The sequence below is a fragment of the Mobula birostris genome, chromosome 1 (genome assembly GCF_030028105.1).
Source record: "Mobula birostris isolate sMobBir1 chromosome 1, sMobBir1.hap1, whole genome shotgun sequence".
NCBI classification, from domain to species: Eukaryota; Metazoa; Chordata; class Chondrichthyes; order Myliobatiformes; family Myliobatidae; genus Mobula; species Mobula birostris.
Window position 1 is genome coordinate 236189161 of NC_092370.1, and position 19965 is coordinate 236209125.

Here is a 19965-nt window from a genome sequence, read left to right on the forward strand (position 1 = left end):
TAAGAGGAAGTGTTGAACAAGCTAGAGCCTTTCTCTTTGGTGTGAAGGAGGGTAAGAGTTGTCTTGCTACAGGTGTGTAAGTTTATGAGAAGTAGAGTTAGTGTAGTCAGCCAGCATCATTTTTCCTGGGCAGCTAACATCCATGTAAGGTGAATGGAGGAAAGTTTAGGGCAGATGTCAAAGGTAGGATTTTTTTTAAAACACAGTAATAGATGCCTGGAATGCACTGCCAGAGTTAGTGGTAGTGGCTGATACCACAGAACCATTTAGGAAACTCTCAGATCAGCACAATGGTATAAGAAAAATGGAGGGTCATGTTACAAGGAAGAGTGAGATTGATCATGGTGTACCACATCCTGTGCTGTACTGCTCTATGGTGTGTGTTCCATCGTAATGAGCAGGATAATTAAATAATTGTGTTGATTACATATTTTTCCTTTGTTGAAATTATTATTTGGAAACATGGATGCTGGAATTCTGTAACGATAGGAAGAAAAGGTGGAAACACTGAGCAGATCAGGAGACAGCTTTGGAGAAACAGAGTTCACATTTCTAGCTGGTGATCTTTCATCAGAACTGTGAATAATTAGGAATAAACATGCTCTAAGATAGCAGTGGAATGATTTCAGGGATGCAGTATTGATATAAGTGCTGTTCAGTGCTGTTGAAGACAATCAACTTCCAAATAACCAAGGACCCCTCTCACTGGGAGCCAAGAATGGAGTAGAGCTTAGTAAAGACAGAAGGGCAGTTGGATTCCTCCAGGTGCTCTCATTTTCACTTATCTCTCAAAGACACATGGCTATGTAGATTAATTTACAATAAACTTCCTCTGGTGTGTTGGTGAATAGTAAAACATGGGTGATGCTGATGGGAATGTGGGGAATGTTATTAGGTGCTAATTTTCAGTCTTCTCTCAATGGATCAAAGGGCCAGCTTGCATAATGTATGATACTTTGACTACATGTTAAGAATGTTAAGAATGCCGGGTCTAGAGGAACTGAGTTATACGGAAAGCATCAACAGGTTATTCTATAGAGTGTAGAAGATTGAGAGGAAATTTTCTCGAGCTGTACAAAATTATGTGTGGTATAGATAGGCTTTTTCCACTGAGGCTGGGTGGGACTACAACCAGAGATCATGGCTTAAGGGTGAAAGGTGAGAATTTTAAGGGGAACATGGGGGAAACATCTTCACTCAGAGGGTCGTGAGAGTGTGGAATGAGCTGATCGCACAAGTGGTCCACGCGAGCCTGATTTCAATGTTTAAGAGAGGTTTGGATAGGTACATGGAGGGCTATGGTCTTGGTGCAGGTCAATGGGAGTAGGCAGCTTAAATGGTTTTGGCACACACTAAATGGGCTGATGGTCACTTTCTCTGCTGTACTTCTCCATGACTCTAATGTATGCAGCCTGGATAGTGTGAAAGAAGAAGTTAAGAGGGCAGGTGTATTTGTGGCTGGCAGGTCATTTGGTGCATTGTTTAGAGTGTTGCAATGGTTGCTTGGCAAGCCAAACTTTTACACTGCAGTGACTGCATGATGATATCATGCTCATACCTCCATCTCAGCCATGATCCCAGCACTAAATATTAGCCCAAGGTTTTCCTCCTTAGCAAGCAGTAGAGGTATACATAATTAAAGTTTAAGCAATGTAGACTCTTAATCTCTCACAGTAACAAGCACAAAATGCTGGAGGAACTCAGCAGGCCAGTTAGCATCTATGGAAAAGGCCTTACAACTACGAGCTACAGACCTATGGTATTACAGGAAAGATTCTAGCATGGATAAAGCATTCACTGAGTGGGAACATAGGGCACCTTTTCTGACTGGCTGCCTGTGATTAGTGGTGTTCCACAAGGATCTGTATTGGGACTGTCTTTTTACATTATATGTCAACGATTTGGAGTATGGAATTGATAGCTTTGTTGCAAAGGTTGCAGATGATATGAAGATAGATGGAGGGGCAGGTAGTTTTGAGGAAGTAGAGGGGCTACAGAAGGACTTAGACAGATTAGGACAATGGGCAAAGAATTGGCAGATAGAGTACTATGTCGGGAATTGTCTGGTCATGCACTTTGGTAGAAGAAATAAAAGGGTTGACTATTTTCTAACTGGAGAGAAAGTACAAAAAATTGAGGTGCAAGGGGACTTGGGAGACCTTGTGCAAGATTCCCTAAAGGTTAATTTGCAGGTTGAGTCTGTGGTGATAATGGCAAATGCAATGCTAGCATTCATTTCAAGAGGACTAGAATATAAAAGTAATAATGTAATGTTGAGACAATATTCAATCTGCACGCAATGTATAATTTATTTGTCTTACTAGCCTAGACAGCATTTCCAACAAGGGCATAATTATCTTCCTGAACATGACATTCAATACTTTTTCCATTACTAGATCTCATCTCTGTCCCCTGCACCTGGCCATTAGTCAACTCCTGGACCAGACCAACCAAAAACTGAACTGGACCAGCCACACAAAGAAAATGTGGGCTCAATAGCAAGTTAGATGCTGATCCGAAAATAATTCCAAGGTTGAATGGCATTTCATATGAAGAGTGTTTGGTGGCTCTGGGCCCGTATCCACAGGAATTAATAAAAATGAGGGGTGACTTTATTGAAACCTATCAAATGGTGAAAGGCCTTGATAGAGTGGATGTTTCCTATGGTGGAAGTGTATTTAAATTAGCCATGATGAAATGGATTGATGAGCCAAATGGCTTAATTCTGCCCCTGTATCTTATGGTCTAAAAGAGTAAGCAGTCAACATTTTTGTCTGACACCCTTCATCAGGACTGAAAAGGAAGAGGAGAAGTGAAAGTAAGAAGGTAGGGGAAAGGGAGGAAGAAGTACACAGTGGCTAGTGATAGGTGAAACCAGGAGAGGGGGAGGGGTGAAGAAAATAGCTGGGAAGTTGATTGCTGAATGATATAAAGGGCAGGAGAAGGGGGAATCTGATAGGAGAGGACAGAAGACCATGAAAGAAAGGGAAGTGGGTGGAGCACCAGAGGCAGGTAATGGTATTGTAGGGAAATAAGGTGAGAGAGGGAAACAGGAATGGGGAATGGTGAAGGAGAAGAGGGAGGAGGGCAATTACCAGAAGTTTGAGATATCAATGTTCATGCCATCAGTTTTGAAGTTATCAATATGGAATATAATGTATTGCACCTCCAACCTGAGTGTAGCCTCATCGTGGCAGTAGAGGAGGTCAGTGATTTGTGAAAGATATGAGTAGATGGAGACAGAGAGATTGAGAAAGGGGAGGTAGGTGTTGGAAATGGATTTAGTAGATTTGAGCGCAGGCTGGAACTTGGAGGCAAAATTGATGAAATCGAAGAGCTCAGTATGGGTGCAAGAAGCAGCACCAATGCAGTAGTTGATGTAGCATAGGAAGAGTTGAGGAGCAATGCCAGTGTAGGCTAATCATTTGCTGTAAGACTTATCAGCGCTCCTTTCTTGAGTTGCACACATCAAATCAAGCAAACCAGATTCCAACGCACTTCTGACTTGTGCATTATGAAGAGTGGAAAGGCTTTAGAATCAGAAGAAGAGGTACTGGTTTCAGATAACCCAAGATTGAGCTTGAAGATTGAACCCAATATTGAAGATGATTGGGCTTTTAATACTCTGCTGAGGAACTTCTGCAGAGACATCTTGGGATTTGTCGTCCAAACACCACAATCATTTTCCAACATCCTTCAGCCTCTTGGCACTGATAACAATTGATTATCACTCTGGTTTCTTGATACCATGCTCAGTCAAATGTTGTTTAGAAGTCAAGGACAGTGACACACACCCCACCTCTATAATTCTTGTATGGACCAAGGTTGATCAAAGGAGTGCTTGATCAATTAAGTTAATGGTTCAACTGAAAGATAATAAACTTGACAGAATTTTTTTTTTACAATGAAGTGTGCAAATTTAAAAAAAGAATGAGGAAGAATCTTTCAGGAAACAATGGATCAGTTCAGCATATTATCATGTCTTAATTGATGGCTTCTCATAGGGACATGTTGCTAATGCAATGTCAATGTGTGGAGTTTGACTTCTCCACTGTATGATCTCTGTAAGTCACTAATAAGAGCGTCCAAAAACAAAAGGTGCCCCCTCCCAGTTTCACCTATCACATATCACCTTGTTCTTCTTCCTCCCCTCCCACCTCCTCACTCTGACCTCATCTGATTTTCCAGTCCTAATGACGAGTCTTGGCCCGAAACATCGACCGTTTATTCATTTTCATAGATGCTGCCTAACCTGCTGAGTTGCTCCAGCATTTTGTGTGTTTTGCCTTGGATTTACAGCATCTGCAGATTTTCTTGTCTTTACTAGCTGTGTTAGGGTAGTTGAAATGTTTCAGTGTATGCAACCACTCAAGTTGACATGTTCATGCAGCTTTTATTTATGCATTGTTATTGAGATATTATTGAGGAGATTTTTATACAATTACAGAACTGTTGCAGCTATAATACCAGCCCCTGGTAAAACAATTTGATAAATCTATCCTGCTTTCCCATGGCCCTGATAATTATTCTCTCAAATATCTAACATTATAGCTAGTTAGGAACTTTTAATAAAAGTGGCATTGAGTAGCAAGATAATCAGATTTCTCTTTTGGAGATCTGAAGTTGTTGTCCTCACACTTACACTTGCTGAATTATATACATTTGTCCTTATTTTACCCACTCATTTAGCCTTTTCACATATAGTTATCAATGTTCCTCAATGCTTAGTGTCAAACTGAAAACCTATATACGAGGGGTGATTGATAAGTTTGTGGCCTAAGGTAAAAGGAGCCAATTTTAGAAAACCTAGCACATTTATTTTTCTTACATTTACACACTTAGTCCAGCAGTCATGGAGCAAACAGATCCCTTCTTTGTAGAGGTCGGTGTCTTGGACCTCCAGAAGTGGTCCACAGCCGGGATGATTGATAAGTTCGTGGCCCAAGGTAGAAGGAGGTGAGTTATTAACTTCAAACTTTCTGCACTTTCACTCAAAGAGCTGAACTGCACGTGCATGTAATGAGAGCTGTATAACTCATCTCCCTCTACCTTAGGCCACAAACTTATTAATCACCCCTGTTGTGGACAACCTGGTGGTCCAAGACGCTCTCGTTACATGCACGTGCAGTTTAACTCTTTGAGTGATAATGCAGAAAGTTTGAAGATAATAACTCATCGCCTTCTACCTTAGGCCACAAACTTATCAATCACCCCTCGTATATACCTTTCTATTCCTTTACTTAAAAGACCAATAACAATGGTGTTATCCCGTTCTTACTCCACAACTCTGACCTCAGAACAGATTCCTGAATAATGCTGCAGCACTATTAATATCAGACTCTGGAAAGGTTTAACTCAATGTTTAAATTTTCAGTTGCAACTTTGTAATTATTTAGTGCTTTGTTTAAAGCTTGTTTAATTTTACTGGCCCAGAGCAAAAACACCATAAATGGTGAAACAGAAACATGGACGAACTGTAGAAAAATCTACAATGCAATTTCTGCTTTTCAAATTTACTGCTAAATAGCCCAATATTTCTGGAGATTTTACTTAAACTTACCCATTGCTGCACGAGGGACACATTGACCTTTTGTTGGATCAAAGTCTTCATTCTCATCCATGCAGATACAGAAGAAGGAGCCTTCCACATTTTCACAAAGAGCCCTTCCACAGACTCCATTCATCATCTCACATTCATTAATATCTGAGGCAGAAATATCATGTTTTATTTTTACTTAAAATATTCACATACTTTTACCCTTAAGTATATTGTTAGCTTTTCCTTCATTGTTACATACTTCTCACTAATATAAATAATCCAATACAGAAGGGCAAATTAAAATAGGTTTGATAATACTTGTATTTATAACTCTTTATTACTCTTTGTACTAGTTAATGGCGACCAATAAACACCAACAACTGAATCAAACATTTTATTCAATGCATTTCATTACATAACTATTAACTATTCATTACACAGAACTTAATTACAGAAACATCTCCAAATCTTGTCCTTCAGAAATCAGGAATGGTAGCTCAAAGGTCCAGGTTTTAAATGTTTCAGATGTGATAGAGAAGGGTGTAAAAGAGATGGGAAAGTTCTCTTACTGATCATGGAGAATATCACAAATGCATTTAGAGAGAATATCGAGAGGGCTCATCCACTGAGGCCACATTGCTAGAGCTCAGAAATAAGAAAGGTGCAGTTACCATGGTGGGGTTCCCTAAAATCAGCAGCATCTAGAAGAGCAGACGTGCAGGCAGATCATGGAAAGATGCTAAAACAACAGGATATTTGTAGTAACTTTAAATTCCCCAATATTGACTGAGACTCCCTTCTTGCCAGGGTCTTAGATAGAGCAAAATTCATTAGGTATATTCAGGTGCGTTTCTTGAAACAATACAGGTGACACATACTTTACAGTGGGGTGGTGTTTATGGGGATGTTCTAAGAAAATAGTCCATAGTGCAAAGTCACACTACTTTTGCATGCATCTAGACCCATACACAAATCTGTAAGAGCAAATTTTATTTTGTATCCCAAAACTATGAAAAGTGACTTATAAATTCTGTGAATGTGTATTTCCATCACTCAAACCGCTTTTACGCAGAGAGGTCTGTAAGTAGATAGTCCAACTAAAGGGGGAACCACAACAGATCTGGGATATGAGCTGTGCCTGATAAGTGAAGTTTCTGTGGGGGAGTATTTTAGGAAGAATGATCATAATTCTGGAAGTTTTAAGATAGATATAGATAAGGATAAGATGGAGACATTTTGCTGAATTAGAGAAATGTTAATTACAAAGGTATTAGACAGAAATAAGTGAGGGGTTGGGAGTGGCTATTTGGCGATAGATCCACATATGACATGTGGGAGTCCTTTAAAGGCAGGATGGTTGGGCTACGGACTAGCACGTTCCTATGAGGATGAAACATTCAGGAATATTGGATGAAAAGACATACTTTAAGCTGAGTTTAAAAAAAAATGAGCAAGATTAAGAAAGCTGAAATTGGACAAGGCTCTTAAGAAATATAAAAGAAGCAAGAAAGAATTTAAACAAAGAATTAGGAGGAGCAAGAGGGGACATAAAATATCCTTGGCAAGTAGACAGAAAAAGTATACCACAGCATTTTTATGCATATATTAAAAGTAGTAGTGTAGTTAGGGAAAGGGTCCATTCAAAAACAAAGGAGGGAATCTATGCGTGGAGTACTGGGCAAGGTTCTGAATAATTATTTTGCATTGATAATCATGAATGAGAAAGACATAGACAATGATAAGATCAGGGAGGAGTATGTTCATATTCTAAAGCATTTTGATATTAAGAAGGAAGAGGAGTTGGGATTCTTTACGAAATTAAGCTGGATAAATCCTCAGGACTTGATGGAACTTAACCCAAGATATTGTAGCAGGCAAGTAGTGAGACTGCTGGGCACTTGACCAAGATGTCTTCAATTGGAGCACTGTGCAGACGCAGTAGAAGTGTTCCCGCACAAGTCCAGCAAAGAGCTTTAAAACCCCAGTCTCCATAAATGAGGGGTACCATCTAGTGGAGCCATCATTGTTGGAGTGGTCTGAGTCAGAGTGACTTTAGCTCAACAGGCTTCGGTAAGAACAGGCAGGCGGAGGCAAGGTAAGTAGGTAGGTTCATTCCTTATTTCTTATTTAACTTTTGAGAGAATAGGGGTTACATCTACAGAGCCAGTGTTCTGTTTTGGATGTCAGATGTGGGATTTCTGGGAGACTACCAGCCACTCTGATGGCCATATCTGCACCAGGTATGTCAAGAAGCAGCTCCTTAGGGACCGTATTAAGGAACTGGAGCTGCAATTCAATGACCTTAGGTTTGTTAGGAACACTGAAGAGGTGACAGACATGAGTTACAGGGAGGTAGTCATACCAAAGCTATAGGAGGCAGAAAAGTGGGTGACTGTCAGAAGAGGGAAGGAAGAACATCAATAACAAGCACTCCAATTTGAGTACTATTGGGGGGAACAACCTAACTAGAGGAAACAACAACGGCCATGCCTCTGACACTGTGTCTGGCCCTGTGGCTCAGAAGGGTAGGAAACTGAAGAAGATGGCAGCAGTAATAGGGAACTCTATAGTTAGAGGGACAGATAGGCCATTCTGTGGACGTGAAAAAAAAAATGGATGGTAGTTTCCCTCTCAGGTTCCAGTTTCCATGTTTCTGAACGTGTCCAAAATATCCTGCAAAGGGAGGGTGAGCAGCCAGAGGTTGTGGTACATATTGGTCCCAATGGCCTAGTTAGAAAAAGGAAGGAGGTTCAGAAAACAGAATACAGGAAGTTAGGAAGGAGACAGAGAAGCAGGACCTTAAGGATAGTAATCTCGGGATTGCTGCCTGCGCCACACAACAGTGAGGATAGGAATAGAATGAGGTGGCAGATAAATGCATGGCTGAAGAATTGGAGCAGGGGGGCAGAGAATCAGATTTCTGGATAATTGGAAACTCTTCTGGGACAGATGAATTGAATTGACTTTATTTCTTACATCCTTCACAAACATGAAGAGTAAAGATCTTTACGTTATTTCCCTGTCTAAACGTGCAATATGCATTTGTACCTGTACAAAAGGTATGGGTTGTACTTGAATCTGAGGGGTACCGATATTCTCTCAGACAGGTTTACTAGAGCTGTAGGGAGTGATTTAAAATAATATGGTAGGGGTTGGGAAGCAGTATGATAGAGATAAGGATGAGCCAGCAGGTTTACAAGGAGATGATGGGTGAAACATGAATGTAAGGCAAGCCAATGACTGGGTACAAACGCAGACAGAGCAAAGAGTTACGGTGTACCACAGAGGCAAAATTCAAAAGGGTGAAGAATGCAGGCTGAAGGTGCTGTACTTAAATATGCTTAGTATTCAGAATAAGGTGGACAAACACGTTGCACAATTAGAGATTGGTCGGTATGACGTTGTGGAAGTCACTGAGTCGTGGCTGAAAGAAGGCCATAGATAAACTTTCAATTGGAAGAACAGGCAGGAAGGCATAGGCGGTGATAGAACATAGAATAGTACAGCATAGTACAGGCCCTTAGGCCCACAATGTTGTGCCGACCCTCAAACCCTGCCTCCCATACAAGCCCCCACCTTAAATTCCTCCATATACCTGTCTAGTAGTCTCTTAAACTTCACTAGTGCATCTGCCTCCACCACTGAGTCAGGCAGTGCATTCCACGCACCAACCCACTCTCTGCGTAAAAAACCTTCCTCTAATATCCCCCTTGAACTTCCCACCCCTTACCTTAAAGCCATGTCCTCTTGTATTGAGCAGTGGTGCCCTGGGGAAGAGGCGCTGGCTATCCACTCTATCTATTCCTCTTATTATCTTGTACACCTCTATGTCTCCTCTCATCCTCCTCGCCAAAGAATAAATACCTAGCTCCCTTAATCTCTGATCATAATGCATACTTTCTAAACCAGGCAGCATCCTGGTAAATCTCCTCTGTACCCTTTCCAATGCCTCCACATCCTTCCTATAGTGAAGTGACCAGAACTGGACACAGTACTCCAAGTGTGGCCTAACCAGAGTTTTATAGAGCTGCATCATTACATCGTGACTGTTAAACTCTATCCCTTGACTTATGAAAGCTAACACCCCATAAGCTTTCTTAACTACCCTATCCACCTGTGAGGCAACTTTCAGGGATCTATGGACATGTACCCTCAGATCCCTCTGCTCCTCCACACTACCAAGTATCCTGCCATTTACTTTGTACTCTGCCTTGGAGATTGTCCTTCCAAAGTGTACCACCTCACACTTCTCCGGGTTGAAATCCATCTGCCACTTCTCAGCCCACTTCTGCATCCTATCAATGTCTCTCTGCAATCTTTGACAATCATCTACACTATCTACAACACCACCAACCCTTTGTGTCATCTGCAAACTTGCCAACCCACCCTTCTACCACCACATCCAGGTCGTTAATAAAAATCACGAAAAGTGATGTGGCTCTGTTGGTAAGAGATGGAATTACATCTTTAAAAAGAGATGACATAGGGTCAGAGAATGTTGAATCTTTGTGAGTGGAGTTAAAGAAGCTGCATAGGTAAAGAAAAACAATATGGGAATAAACTGCAAGGGTAACAGAAAGTTTATGGGAATCATATATAGGCCTCCAAATAGTAGCCAAGATGTGGGGTTGAGATTGCAAAGGGAGCTAGAAAAGGCATGTAATAAAGGTAATGTCACAATCGAAATGGGGGACTTCAATATGCAAGGGGATTGGGAAAATCAAGTTTGTGTCAGATTACAAGAGAGGGAATTTGTTGAATGCCTACTAGATGGCTTTTTAGAGCAGTTTCAGCTTGAGCTTACTAGGGGAAAGGCCATCTTAGCTTGGGTGTTGTGTAATAACCCAGATCTTATTAAGGAGCTGAACATAAAGGTACAGTACCTTTAGGAGGCAGTGACCATAGTATGATTGAATTCATATTGCAATTTTAGAGGGAGAAGCCCAAGTCAGATGCATCACTGTCACAATGGAATAAAGGGAATTACAGCGGCATGAGAGAGGAGCTTGCCCAGGTGGATTGGAGGAGGATACTGGTGGGGCTGATGGCAGAGCAGAGGTAGCTGAAGTTTCTAAGAATTATTCACAAGGTGCAGGACAGATATGTCTGACAGAAGAAGTAGGCAATCATGCAGACAAGGCAAGTAAAACCCAAGGAAGGAGCATATAATGTAGCAAAAGTGAGTGGGAAGTTGAATGATTGGGAAGTTTTTAATATCCAACAAAAGGCAACTAAAAAAGCTTTCTGAAAGGGAAAAAATGAAATATGAGGCAAACTAGCCAATAATATAAAACAAAAATACTAAATATTTTTTTTTCCAGTTATATAAAGAGTAAAAGGGAGGTGAGAGTTGATATTGAACCATTGGAAAATGATGCTGGTGAGTTAGTATTGGGGGACACCAAAATGGAAGATGAACCTAATGGGTACTTTGCATCAGCCTTCACTGTGGAAGATATTGGCAGTGTGCCAGAGGTCCATGAATGTCAGGGAGCAGGATTGAGTGCCATTACTATTATAAAGGAAAAAGTGCTAGGCAAACTCAAAGGCCTTAAGGTGGATAAATCACTTGGAGCAGATGGACTACAGTCCAGAGTCCTGACAGAAGTTGCTGAAGAGATAACAGTTGCATTGGTCATGATGTTTCAAGAATCACTTGATTCCGGCATGGTCCCGGAGGACTGGAGAATTGCAAATGTCATTCCACTCTTTAAGGGAGGAAGGCAAAAGAAAGGAAATTATAGGCCAGTTAGTCTAACCTCAATGGTTGGGAAAGTGTTGGAGTCTATTCTCAAGGTTGAGGTTTCGGGATACTTGGAGACTAATGATAAAATAAGTCAAAGTCAGCATGGTTTCTGTAAAGGAAAATCTTGCCTAATAAATCTGTTAGTTTTTCGAGGGCAGACAAAGGAGAGGCAGTGGATGTCATTTACCTGGATTTTCAGAAGGCACTTGATAAGGTGCCACACATGAGGCTGCTTAACAAGATAAAATCCTGTGGCGTTACAGGAAATATACTGGCATGTATAGAGGAATAGAGGAATAGTTGACAAGCAGGAGGCAGTGAGTGGGAATAAAAGGAGCCTTTTCTGGTTGGCTGCCAGTGACTAGTGTACTATCTACCTGAATGAAACTTCCCTGTTGTATCAAACTCCCATTACCTCCTATTTACCTTATGCTTCTCTATCCTTTTTCATGTATATCTTATACACATGTAAGAACTTGAATTATTTCAAAAAATACCTTTAATCCAATTGTAGAAAAAAGACACTTAATACTTCAGCAGGGTTTAATAAATGATTGTAAATACCATATCAAAATGTATTTATTTATGAAAGCTTTGTAAAATATTCAATAGGTAGCTTTTTAAGAGATGCATTGCATAATACATACAATGATTCTGACAAAATTTCCAGTGCTATTTCTGTGCTGAAGAGATGTGGCTGTCAAAGTAAACCTATAATTACAATATATGGTTTATGAATTTGGTATCCTTTGAAGGTCGCAATTGTATTCAATAAAACTTCATTTCAACAATTTTAATATGTTACTAGAGAATAAAATAAATCCTGACTTTTGTATGTTAAATATTCATATTGATTTCAGCACACATTAAAACCAGCATTGCCAATAAATTTGATTAAAGAAATGAGAAAAAAAATCAGTGGAATACCTATTATCAATTCAGAAAATATACTATAGGTTATTAAAGTTACCTATATTTGTATTGGATAGAGAATCTTCAACTGAAATGTCAACTTGTTCTTCTTCCTACATGTAGATGCCGCCTAACTTTCTGAGTATTCTTGTTTTAATTTATTCAAACAATTTAAAATAATTATTGTCAGACTTCCAATCAAATAATGGAAAATTTATGTTAGCTCTCGTTTTAATCACAGCAGAATTACATTCGTCCCATTCTAAATTCAGACATTTTCCACAGTGAAAGGTTCAAAGCAATATGTTCTTTCTTACTGAGGTTTAAAGGACTTAGCATAATAATATGTGCATATATCAGTCAAACATGTAAGTGATAAAGGATCACAATGCAGGTGTGCCATTTTAGACCACCCTAAATCAAATTTTAGATCACTTTGATGTGTGAAGGACAACATAATAATTACAACAAAATGTAGCACAATTCAAGGTCATAAGTCATTGCTGCCTGGAAGAACTTATAAGAGTTTGCCTACAAAGAAATGCTTAGGTTCCCCAGAGGGGTGAGAAATTATCAGGAAAGGCGCTGCAGAAGAGGTTCACCAAGTTGATTTTGGAGATGAGGGGGTTAGCCTATGAGGACAGACTGAGTTGCCTGGGACTATACTTGTTGGAATTCAGAAGAATGAGTGTGGATACTATAGAAACATATAAAATTATGAAAGGGATAGATAAAATAGAGGCAAAGTTGTTTCCACTGGTGAGTGAGACTAGAACCGGGGAACATAGCCTCAAGATTCAAGCAAATAGATTTAGGATGGAGATGAAGAGAAACTGCTTTTCCGGAGGGTATTGTCTCTTTAACTCATATTCTCAATATTTATTGCTTATTTATTTATCTTTTACTACTGTTATTATTTTTCTTTACGTATTTGCACACTTTGTTGTCTTCTGCACTCTGGTTGAAAGCCCAGGTTGGGTGGTCTTTCATTGATTCCGTTATGGTTATTCTATAGATTTATTGAGTATGCCCAGGAGAAAATGAATCTCAAGGTTGTTATGGTAACATATACGTACTTAGATAATAAATTTACTTTGAACTTTGAAAAGCTATCATGGACCATGGCTGATTTCAGTTCACCATGTGATGAAGATGACAATGCTGAGAATTGAAAATTATATAATGGACTTTGCACATCCATACTCACATCATTTGATAGATGCACAATAGAGAGCATCCTGACAAGTATCATCATTGCTTGATATGGAAACTGCACTCGGCAGACAGGAAGTCTCTACAACGGGCAGTCAAAATTACCCAACTCATCACTGGAACAAGCTTACCCACCATCAAGGACATATATCCAGAAAGGCGCCGGAAAAGGGCCAGCAACGTCATGAAATATTCCACCCACCCTGCTTGTGGACTGTTTTTCTCACTCCCATTAGGGAGGAGGCTACTTAGCATACATGCCAGGACTACTAGACTCAAAAAGAGTTCCATTCCCCAATCAGTAAGGCTGATCAACACCTCCACCAACTAATTCACCTCTCCACATCCCACCCCCCCAACACCACTTCTTTACATACAACCCTGACAGTCATTTTTCTGTGGGCATACTCAGCAAATATATTTAATAGTAACTATAGCAGGACAACTGAAAGATCAAGTAGAGCATAGAAGACCACAAACAGTGCAAATACAAATATAAATAAGACCATAAGATATAGGAGCAGAAGTAGGCCATTCAGCCATTCAAGTCTGCTCCACCATTCAATCATGGGTTGATCCAATTCTTCCAGTCATCCCCACTCCTCTGCTTTCACCCCATACCCTTTCATGCCCTGGCTAATCAAGAACCTATCTATCTCTGCCTTAAATACACCCAATGGCTTGGCCTCCACAGCCACTCATGACAACAAATTCCACAGATTTACCACCCTCTGATTGAAGTAATTTCTCTGGATCTCAGTTCTAAAAGTATGTCCTTCAATCCTGAAGTCGTGCCCTCTTGTCCTAGAATCCCCTACCATGGGAAATAACTTTGCCATATCTAATCTGTTCAAGCCTTTTAAAATTTGGAATGTTTCTATGAGATCCCCCTCGTTTTCCTGAACTCCAGGGAATACAGTCCAAGAGCTGCTAGACGTTCCTCATACAGTAATCTTTCATTCTTGGAATATATCTGTCTTGCACTTCCCTCATTTTTCGCAGGAACTCCAGCCATTGCTGCTCTGCTGTCCTTCCAGCAAATGTCCCTGTCTAGTCAACTTCAGCCAGTTTTCCTCTCATGCCATTTTATTTCCTTTATTCCACTGAAATACTGACACATTGGATTTTACTTTTTCCCTCTCAAATTTCAATGTGAACTCGATCATATTGTTCCCCAAGGGTTCCTTAATCTTAAGCTCTCTTATCACCTCCAGATCATTGCACAACACCCAATGTAGTGGGGACACACTCATCTCCAGCTGTTCTAATGAAGTCCATTACAACGCTGGTGTATTCATTTGAATCTCAAGATGAGTGTTTGAACATGGCCCAGTCCACTGACTCAAAGCAATCCTGTAGCTGTTCCTCTGCCTCCCACAAGCACCCCTGAATTGTCCTAATCCCCGAGCCTTGCTTTTTAGGCTCTGCCTGTAGGCTGGTTGGAGGACAGCCAGGTAATCTTATTTACCAAAATGCAATCTGAGTAAGGGATGGTAGGCATTGTTTATCTTTGTGTAGCAGTGTGTTCAGACCTCTAGTACTACAGGTTATATGCTGGTAATAATTGGGCAGGATTTTCTTCAAACAAGCCAGGTTGAAGCCTCTGACTATAATTTGAAATGCATTGGGATGGGTTGTTTCTTGTCTGCAGACAATATTATGCAGTGTCACAAGTGCTTGCTTCAGTCAGCCACTGGTGGTATATTAGGCTGCCTTCAGGATCATGGATGAGAACACCTGAGGCAAATAGAATGATCTGCATTTGATTGATAGGTGTTCCAAGTCGGGGGACCGTGAGTTCAACATAACCACCACATCAGAGCACCAACGAGAATTGACCATAATGTACACGCCACCACCTTTTGGCTTACCAAAGTCCGCAGGGCATTTGTGTTGCATTTAGATTGAGAAGTCTGGTAATGGTGATTTTGTAGCACAGTGACAAGTGGATATCAGGTTCGATCACAACAGAGTAGAAGGCACCAGTATTTATCAAAAGATTTAATCAGAACTATATCATCTATCCCTTCCAAATAGAAATCTGTTTAGTTATTAAAGAGTTGTATATCTCCATTGGAATTTCAACTTGTCACAAAGAAACTAATTGGGCTGCAGGAAGTTACATTCTGAAGTTTAGTGTAAAATTTTCATTTCATTCTTACCTACACATGCCTGCCCTCCTGCTGGAACTTCAAACCCCTGATCACATAGACAGCGAAATGAACCATCTGTATTTTCACAATACCCATGAGTACCACAGATAGTTGCATTCACACATTCATCAACGTCTGCAAAAGATCCAAAACAGCTGGAATTAATAGTACAATTTCATAAAGACAAAGCGATGATGAAATACAGTGGAATATACCGTTGGGAGTATTGGAATAAACACTTCAAACTCTAGTAGGTCATAATAATATTATTTGTAAGTGAAATGATGGCAATATCCCACAGATCAACATAATGGTTAACAATACAACAAATTAGTAAGTAGAAGGGAATACAGATTTAAAAGTTATTGCCGTAAAGTTTATTTATGGTAATGATTTGGAATAAAACCATACTTTAAAAAATTTCTCAATTTTGTACCTTTCTGCTTATTTTAGAGGCTAAGCCACATGAGAAAGCCAGGAGTTGGATTTGGTTGTCAGAGGCTATTTGAGGCGTATGCCATGAGGAGCACTTTTAGGTAGTGGGAGCTTGTGCCCACTACCACTCCTTGGCTTGACAACCATGGAACTGTTTCTACTGACAGGAGGAGGGGCGAAGGCAGGTCCTGGCACCTTAAAACCAGTGCTTCAGGTAGATAGAGCTCATCAGCCTGGGAAGGCAGTCCATATAAGAGAAGGAAAACTCTGATTTCAAACCTCCGCTGCCTTGTGGCCATACCCACTCATGGGAAAGGCTTTGGGAGTAAACCCTGTGGCCAAATCTGGAGCTGGAGTCCCTAAGGCAGTCTGACGTTGCCTTCAACCTCATTCTGGCAGCTCCTGCAACAACACTGGTGCCAAGGTGTATTGGCTCTTGCCCTTCCCTTGGACAACGTCGGTATCATGGAGAGGGAAGACTTGCTGCACCTGCACCCTGGAGATCTTCTAGGCAAAGAACCATGGTCTTGCAAGACGAATGGATGCCACAACCACTCATTTTAATTCTTGCTGTTTCCGTGCTCTATATGATTATGCATATTAACCTGTTCATTAGCTGTTATTCCTAGTTATAGATCATAGTATTTTAGATGTTAGGTAAACTGCCCTCTCCGACCTTTCTTAAATACCTGATTGGTAAGTGCAATTCACCAATCTAAGGAATGTTTCATGAATCAAATAAAACTTTGGGAAGTTTTCATCTACTTTAAATTCCTAGTGTAATATCACCTGCTCTAGGGGAGTTGTCAATCTTATTTACCACCATTATTTTTATTAACAGTGATTTCATCAGTCTCCTCAATTGTTTCTCTGCAGGATCTGGGCAATCAGTTTCCTCAGCTGCTGGATAGTCATAGTCATAGTCATACTTTATTGATCCCGGGGGAAATTGGTTTTCATTACAGTTGCACCATAAATAATAAGTAGTAATAGAACCATAAATAGTTAAATAGTAATATGTAAATTATGCCAGTAAATTATGAAATAAGTCCGGGACCAGCCTATTGGCTCAGGGTGTCTGACCCTCCAAGGGAGGAGTTGTAAAGTTTGATGGCCACAGGATTCCAGCGCTAAAAAAACAAGTAAAACTCTTTCCACTAGCATGTTAGAGAGGGTGCAGCTTCAACAAGTTACCGTGAGAAAAAAAAACAACAAATAACTAAGTTAAAAAGTTTAAAAGTAAGAAACTACGGAGCAACTGTAACTGGCTGTATGCACGACGGACGATGAAGCTGGAATAAAAAAAATGAAGGCAAGGTCTAGTTGAATGGAATGTAAAATATGCATATATTCTAAATAAATGTGAGAAAGGAAAATCAGAGAACTTTACTTAAGAAGGAAAATAGGGATAATCCAGGAAATCATAGGCTGGCAAGTATCTTAACAATGGTGGCAAAGTTACTGGAGAGGATTGTAGGGATAGAATTTATGAGCATTTGGAAAAGCACAGCCTAATTGGAATCAATCAGGCAAACACGAGGAATTCTGCAGATGCTGGAAATTCAAGCAACACACATCAAAGTTGCTGGTGAACGCAGCAGGCCAGGCAGCATCTCTAGGAAGAGGTACAGTCGACGTTTCGGGCCGAGACCCTTTGTCAGGACTAACTGAAAGAGCTAGTAAGAGATTTGAAAGTGGGAGGGGGAGGGAGAGATCCAAAATGATAGGAGAAGTCTTCTCCCTCTGTCCCTCTTACTATAACTCCTTGCCCATCCTCTGGGCTTCCCCACCACCCCTTTCTTTCTCCCTCGGCCTCTCGTCCCATGATCATCCCCCTTCTCCAGCCTAGTATCCCATTTGCCAAACAACTTTCCAGCTCTTGGTTCCATCCACCCCCCTCCTGTCTTCTCCTATCATTTTGGATCTCCCCCTCCCCCTCCCAAATCTCTTACTAGCTCTTCTTTCAGTTAGTCTTGATGAAGGGTCTCGGCCCAAAACGTCGACTGTACCTCTTCCTAGAGATGCTGCCCGGCCTGCTGCATTCACCAGCAACTTTGATGTGTGTTGCAAGAATCAATCAGGACAGCTTTATATAGAACAGGTTATTTCACTAACCTGACTGAGTTTTTGAGGAGATGAACAAGGTGAGTGATAAGGATTGTATGGTGGATATTGTCTACATGGATTTTAGAAAAGCATTCGACAACATCCCTTATTAGGTTAGATTAAATTCAACGTTATTGTCATTGTGCCGAGTACAGATACAAAGTCAATGAAATGCAGTTAGCATCTGACTAGAAATGCAAAGAGTAGTGTTATTTACAAAATAACTGCAATAAAAAGTAAGTGCTACAGCACACAAATATAAAAGTACTGAGACAGTACAATATGGGTGCAATACTGCTTAGCACTGTGATGTGAGGTTCAGCAAGGTCACAGCCTCAGGGAAGAAGCTCTTCCTGTGCCTGTTGGTGTAGGAGTGGAGGCTCCTGTAGCGCCTACCAGATGGGAGGAGTGTAAAAAGTCCATGGCTAGGGTAAGATGCTGAGTTGATCAGGAAGATTCAGATGCACACGATCTTCAGTGAATTGGTAGTTTGATTCAAAATTGACTTACCCAATAAAAACAGGGGTAGTGGTGGGAGGGTGTTATTTCCAGCCAGAGGTTTGTGCCCAGTGGTGTTCCACAGTGATCAGTGCTGGGATTGCTGTTGATTGTTATATATACAAATGATGAAACTATAGAAGTGTTGGTTGTTAAGTTTGCAGATGGCATAATTTTGGTCAGTAATGAAAGTTATCAAAGGATCCAGCAAGATACACAGGAGATCACTTATGCGGTGAGGAGACACGGCAGTTGGAGTTATGAGGTCAAACAGAAGGGTAAAGTACAGAGTTAAAAGAGGAACCTCGGGGGATCAAGACCATACTCTCTGAAAGTGGTAACAGAAGTAGACAGAACGGTAAAGAAGTCATAGAGCATGCTTGCTTTCATTGCTAGAGGTGTAGAATACAAGAATCAGGAAGTCATGCTGTAGTATAAAACTTTGGTGAAGCCACATTTAAAGTACTGTGTACAGTTCTGGTCACCCCATTACAGCAAGGATGTGGAGAGTTCAGAAAAGGTTTACCAGGATGCATTACCTGGATTAGAAGGAATTAGATTTAAGGAGAGGTTGGATAAACTTGGATTGTTTTCTCCAGAGTGCTGAAGCTCAGGGATTACCGGTAGAAGTTTATAAAGTTACAAGACCATAAGATATAGAAGCAGAATTAGGTCATTTGGCCAATCGAGTCTGCTCCACCATTTCATCATGGCTGATCCAATTTTCCTCTCAGCTCCAAACTCCTGCCTTTTCCCTGTATTTCTTCATGTCCTGACCAATCAAGAATCTATCAACCTCTGCCTTAAATATACATAAAGATTTGGACTCCACAGCTGCCTGTGGCAATGAATTCTACAGATCCACCATTCTCTAGCTAAAGGGATTCCTCCTCATCTCAATTTTGAAAGGACACCACTCTAAGCTGTGTCCTCTGGTCTTAAACTCTCCACCATAAGAAATATCCTCTCTACACCCACTTAATCAAGACCTTTCACCATTCAATGAGTTTCAATGAGATCACCTCTCAATCTTCTGAATTCTAGTGAATACAGGCCTAGAGATATCAAACACTCTTCATGTGATAAGCCATTCAATCCTGGAATCATTTTTGTGAACCTCCTTTGAACCCTCTCCACTTTCAGCACACCCTTTCTAAGATAAGGGGCCCAAAACTACTCACAGTTCTCCAAGTGAGTCCTCACTAGTGCTTTATAAAGTCTCAACATTACATCCTTGCTTTTATATTCTAGTCCTCTTGAAATGAATGCTAACATCACATTTGCCTTCCTCACCATAGACTCAACCTGCAAATTAACCTTTACGGAATCCTACATAAGGACTTTCAAATCTCTTTGCACCTCAG

General features: G+C 40.5%; 1 protein-coding gene across 4 annotated transcripts in view; it reads right to left on the bottom strand.

Annotated features, from left to right (window-relative positions):
• LOC140205944 (latent-transforming growth factor beta-binding protein 2-like) overlaps nt 1-19965 on the bottom strand; it is a 496450-nt gene that overhangs the window by 63724 nt on the left and 412761 nt on the right. For all 4 annotated transcript variants that reach the window (XM_072273854.1, XM_072273862.1, XM_072273844.1 and 1 more), the window contains 2 exons: nt 15572-15697; nt 5561-5704 (listed from right to left, as the gene is read on the bottom strand). In XM_072273854.1, the coding sequence (XP_072129955.1) occupies nt 5561-5704; nt 15572-15697 (270 nt within the window). The remainder of the gene's footprint in view (nt 1-5560; nt 5705-15571; nt 15698-19965) is intronic.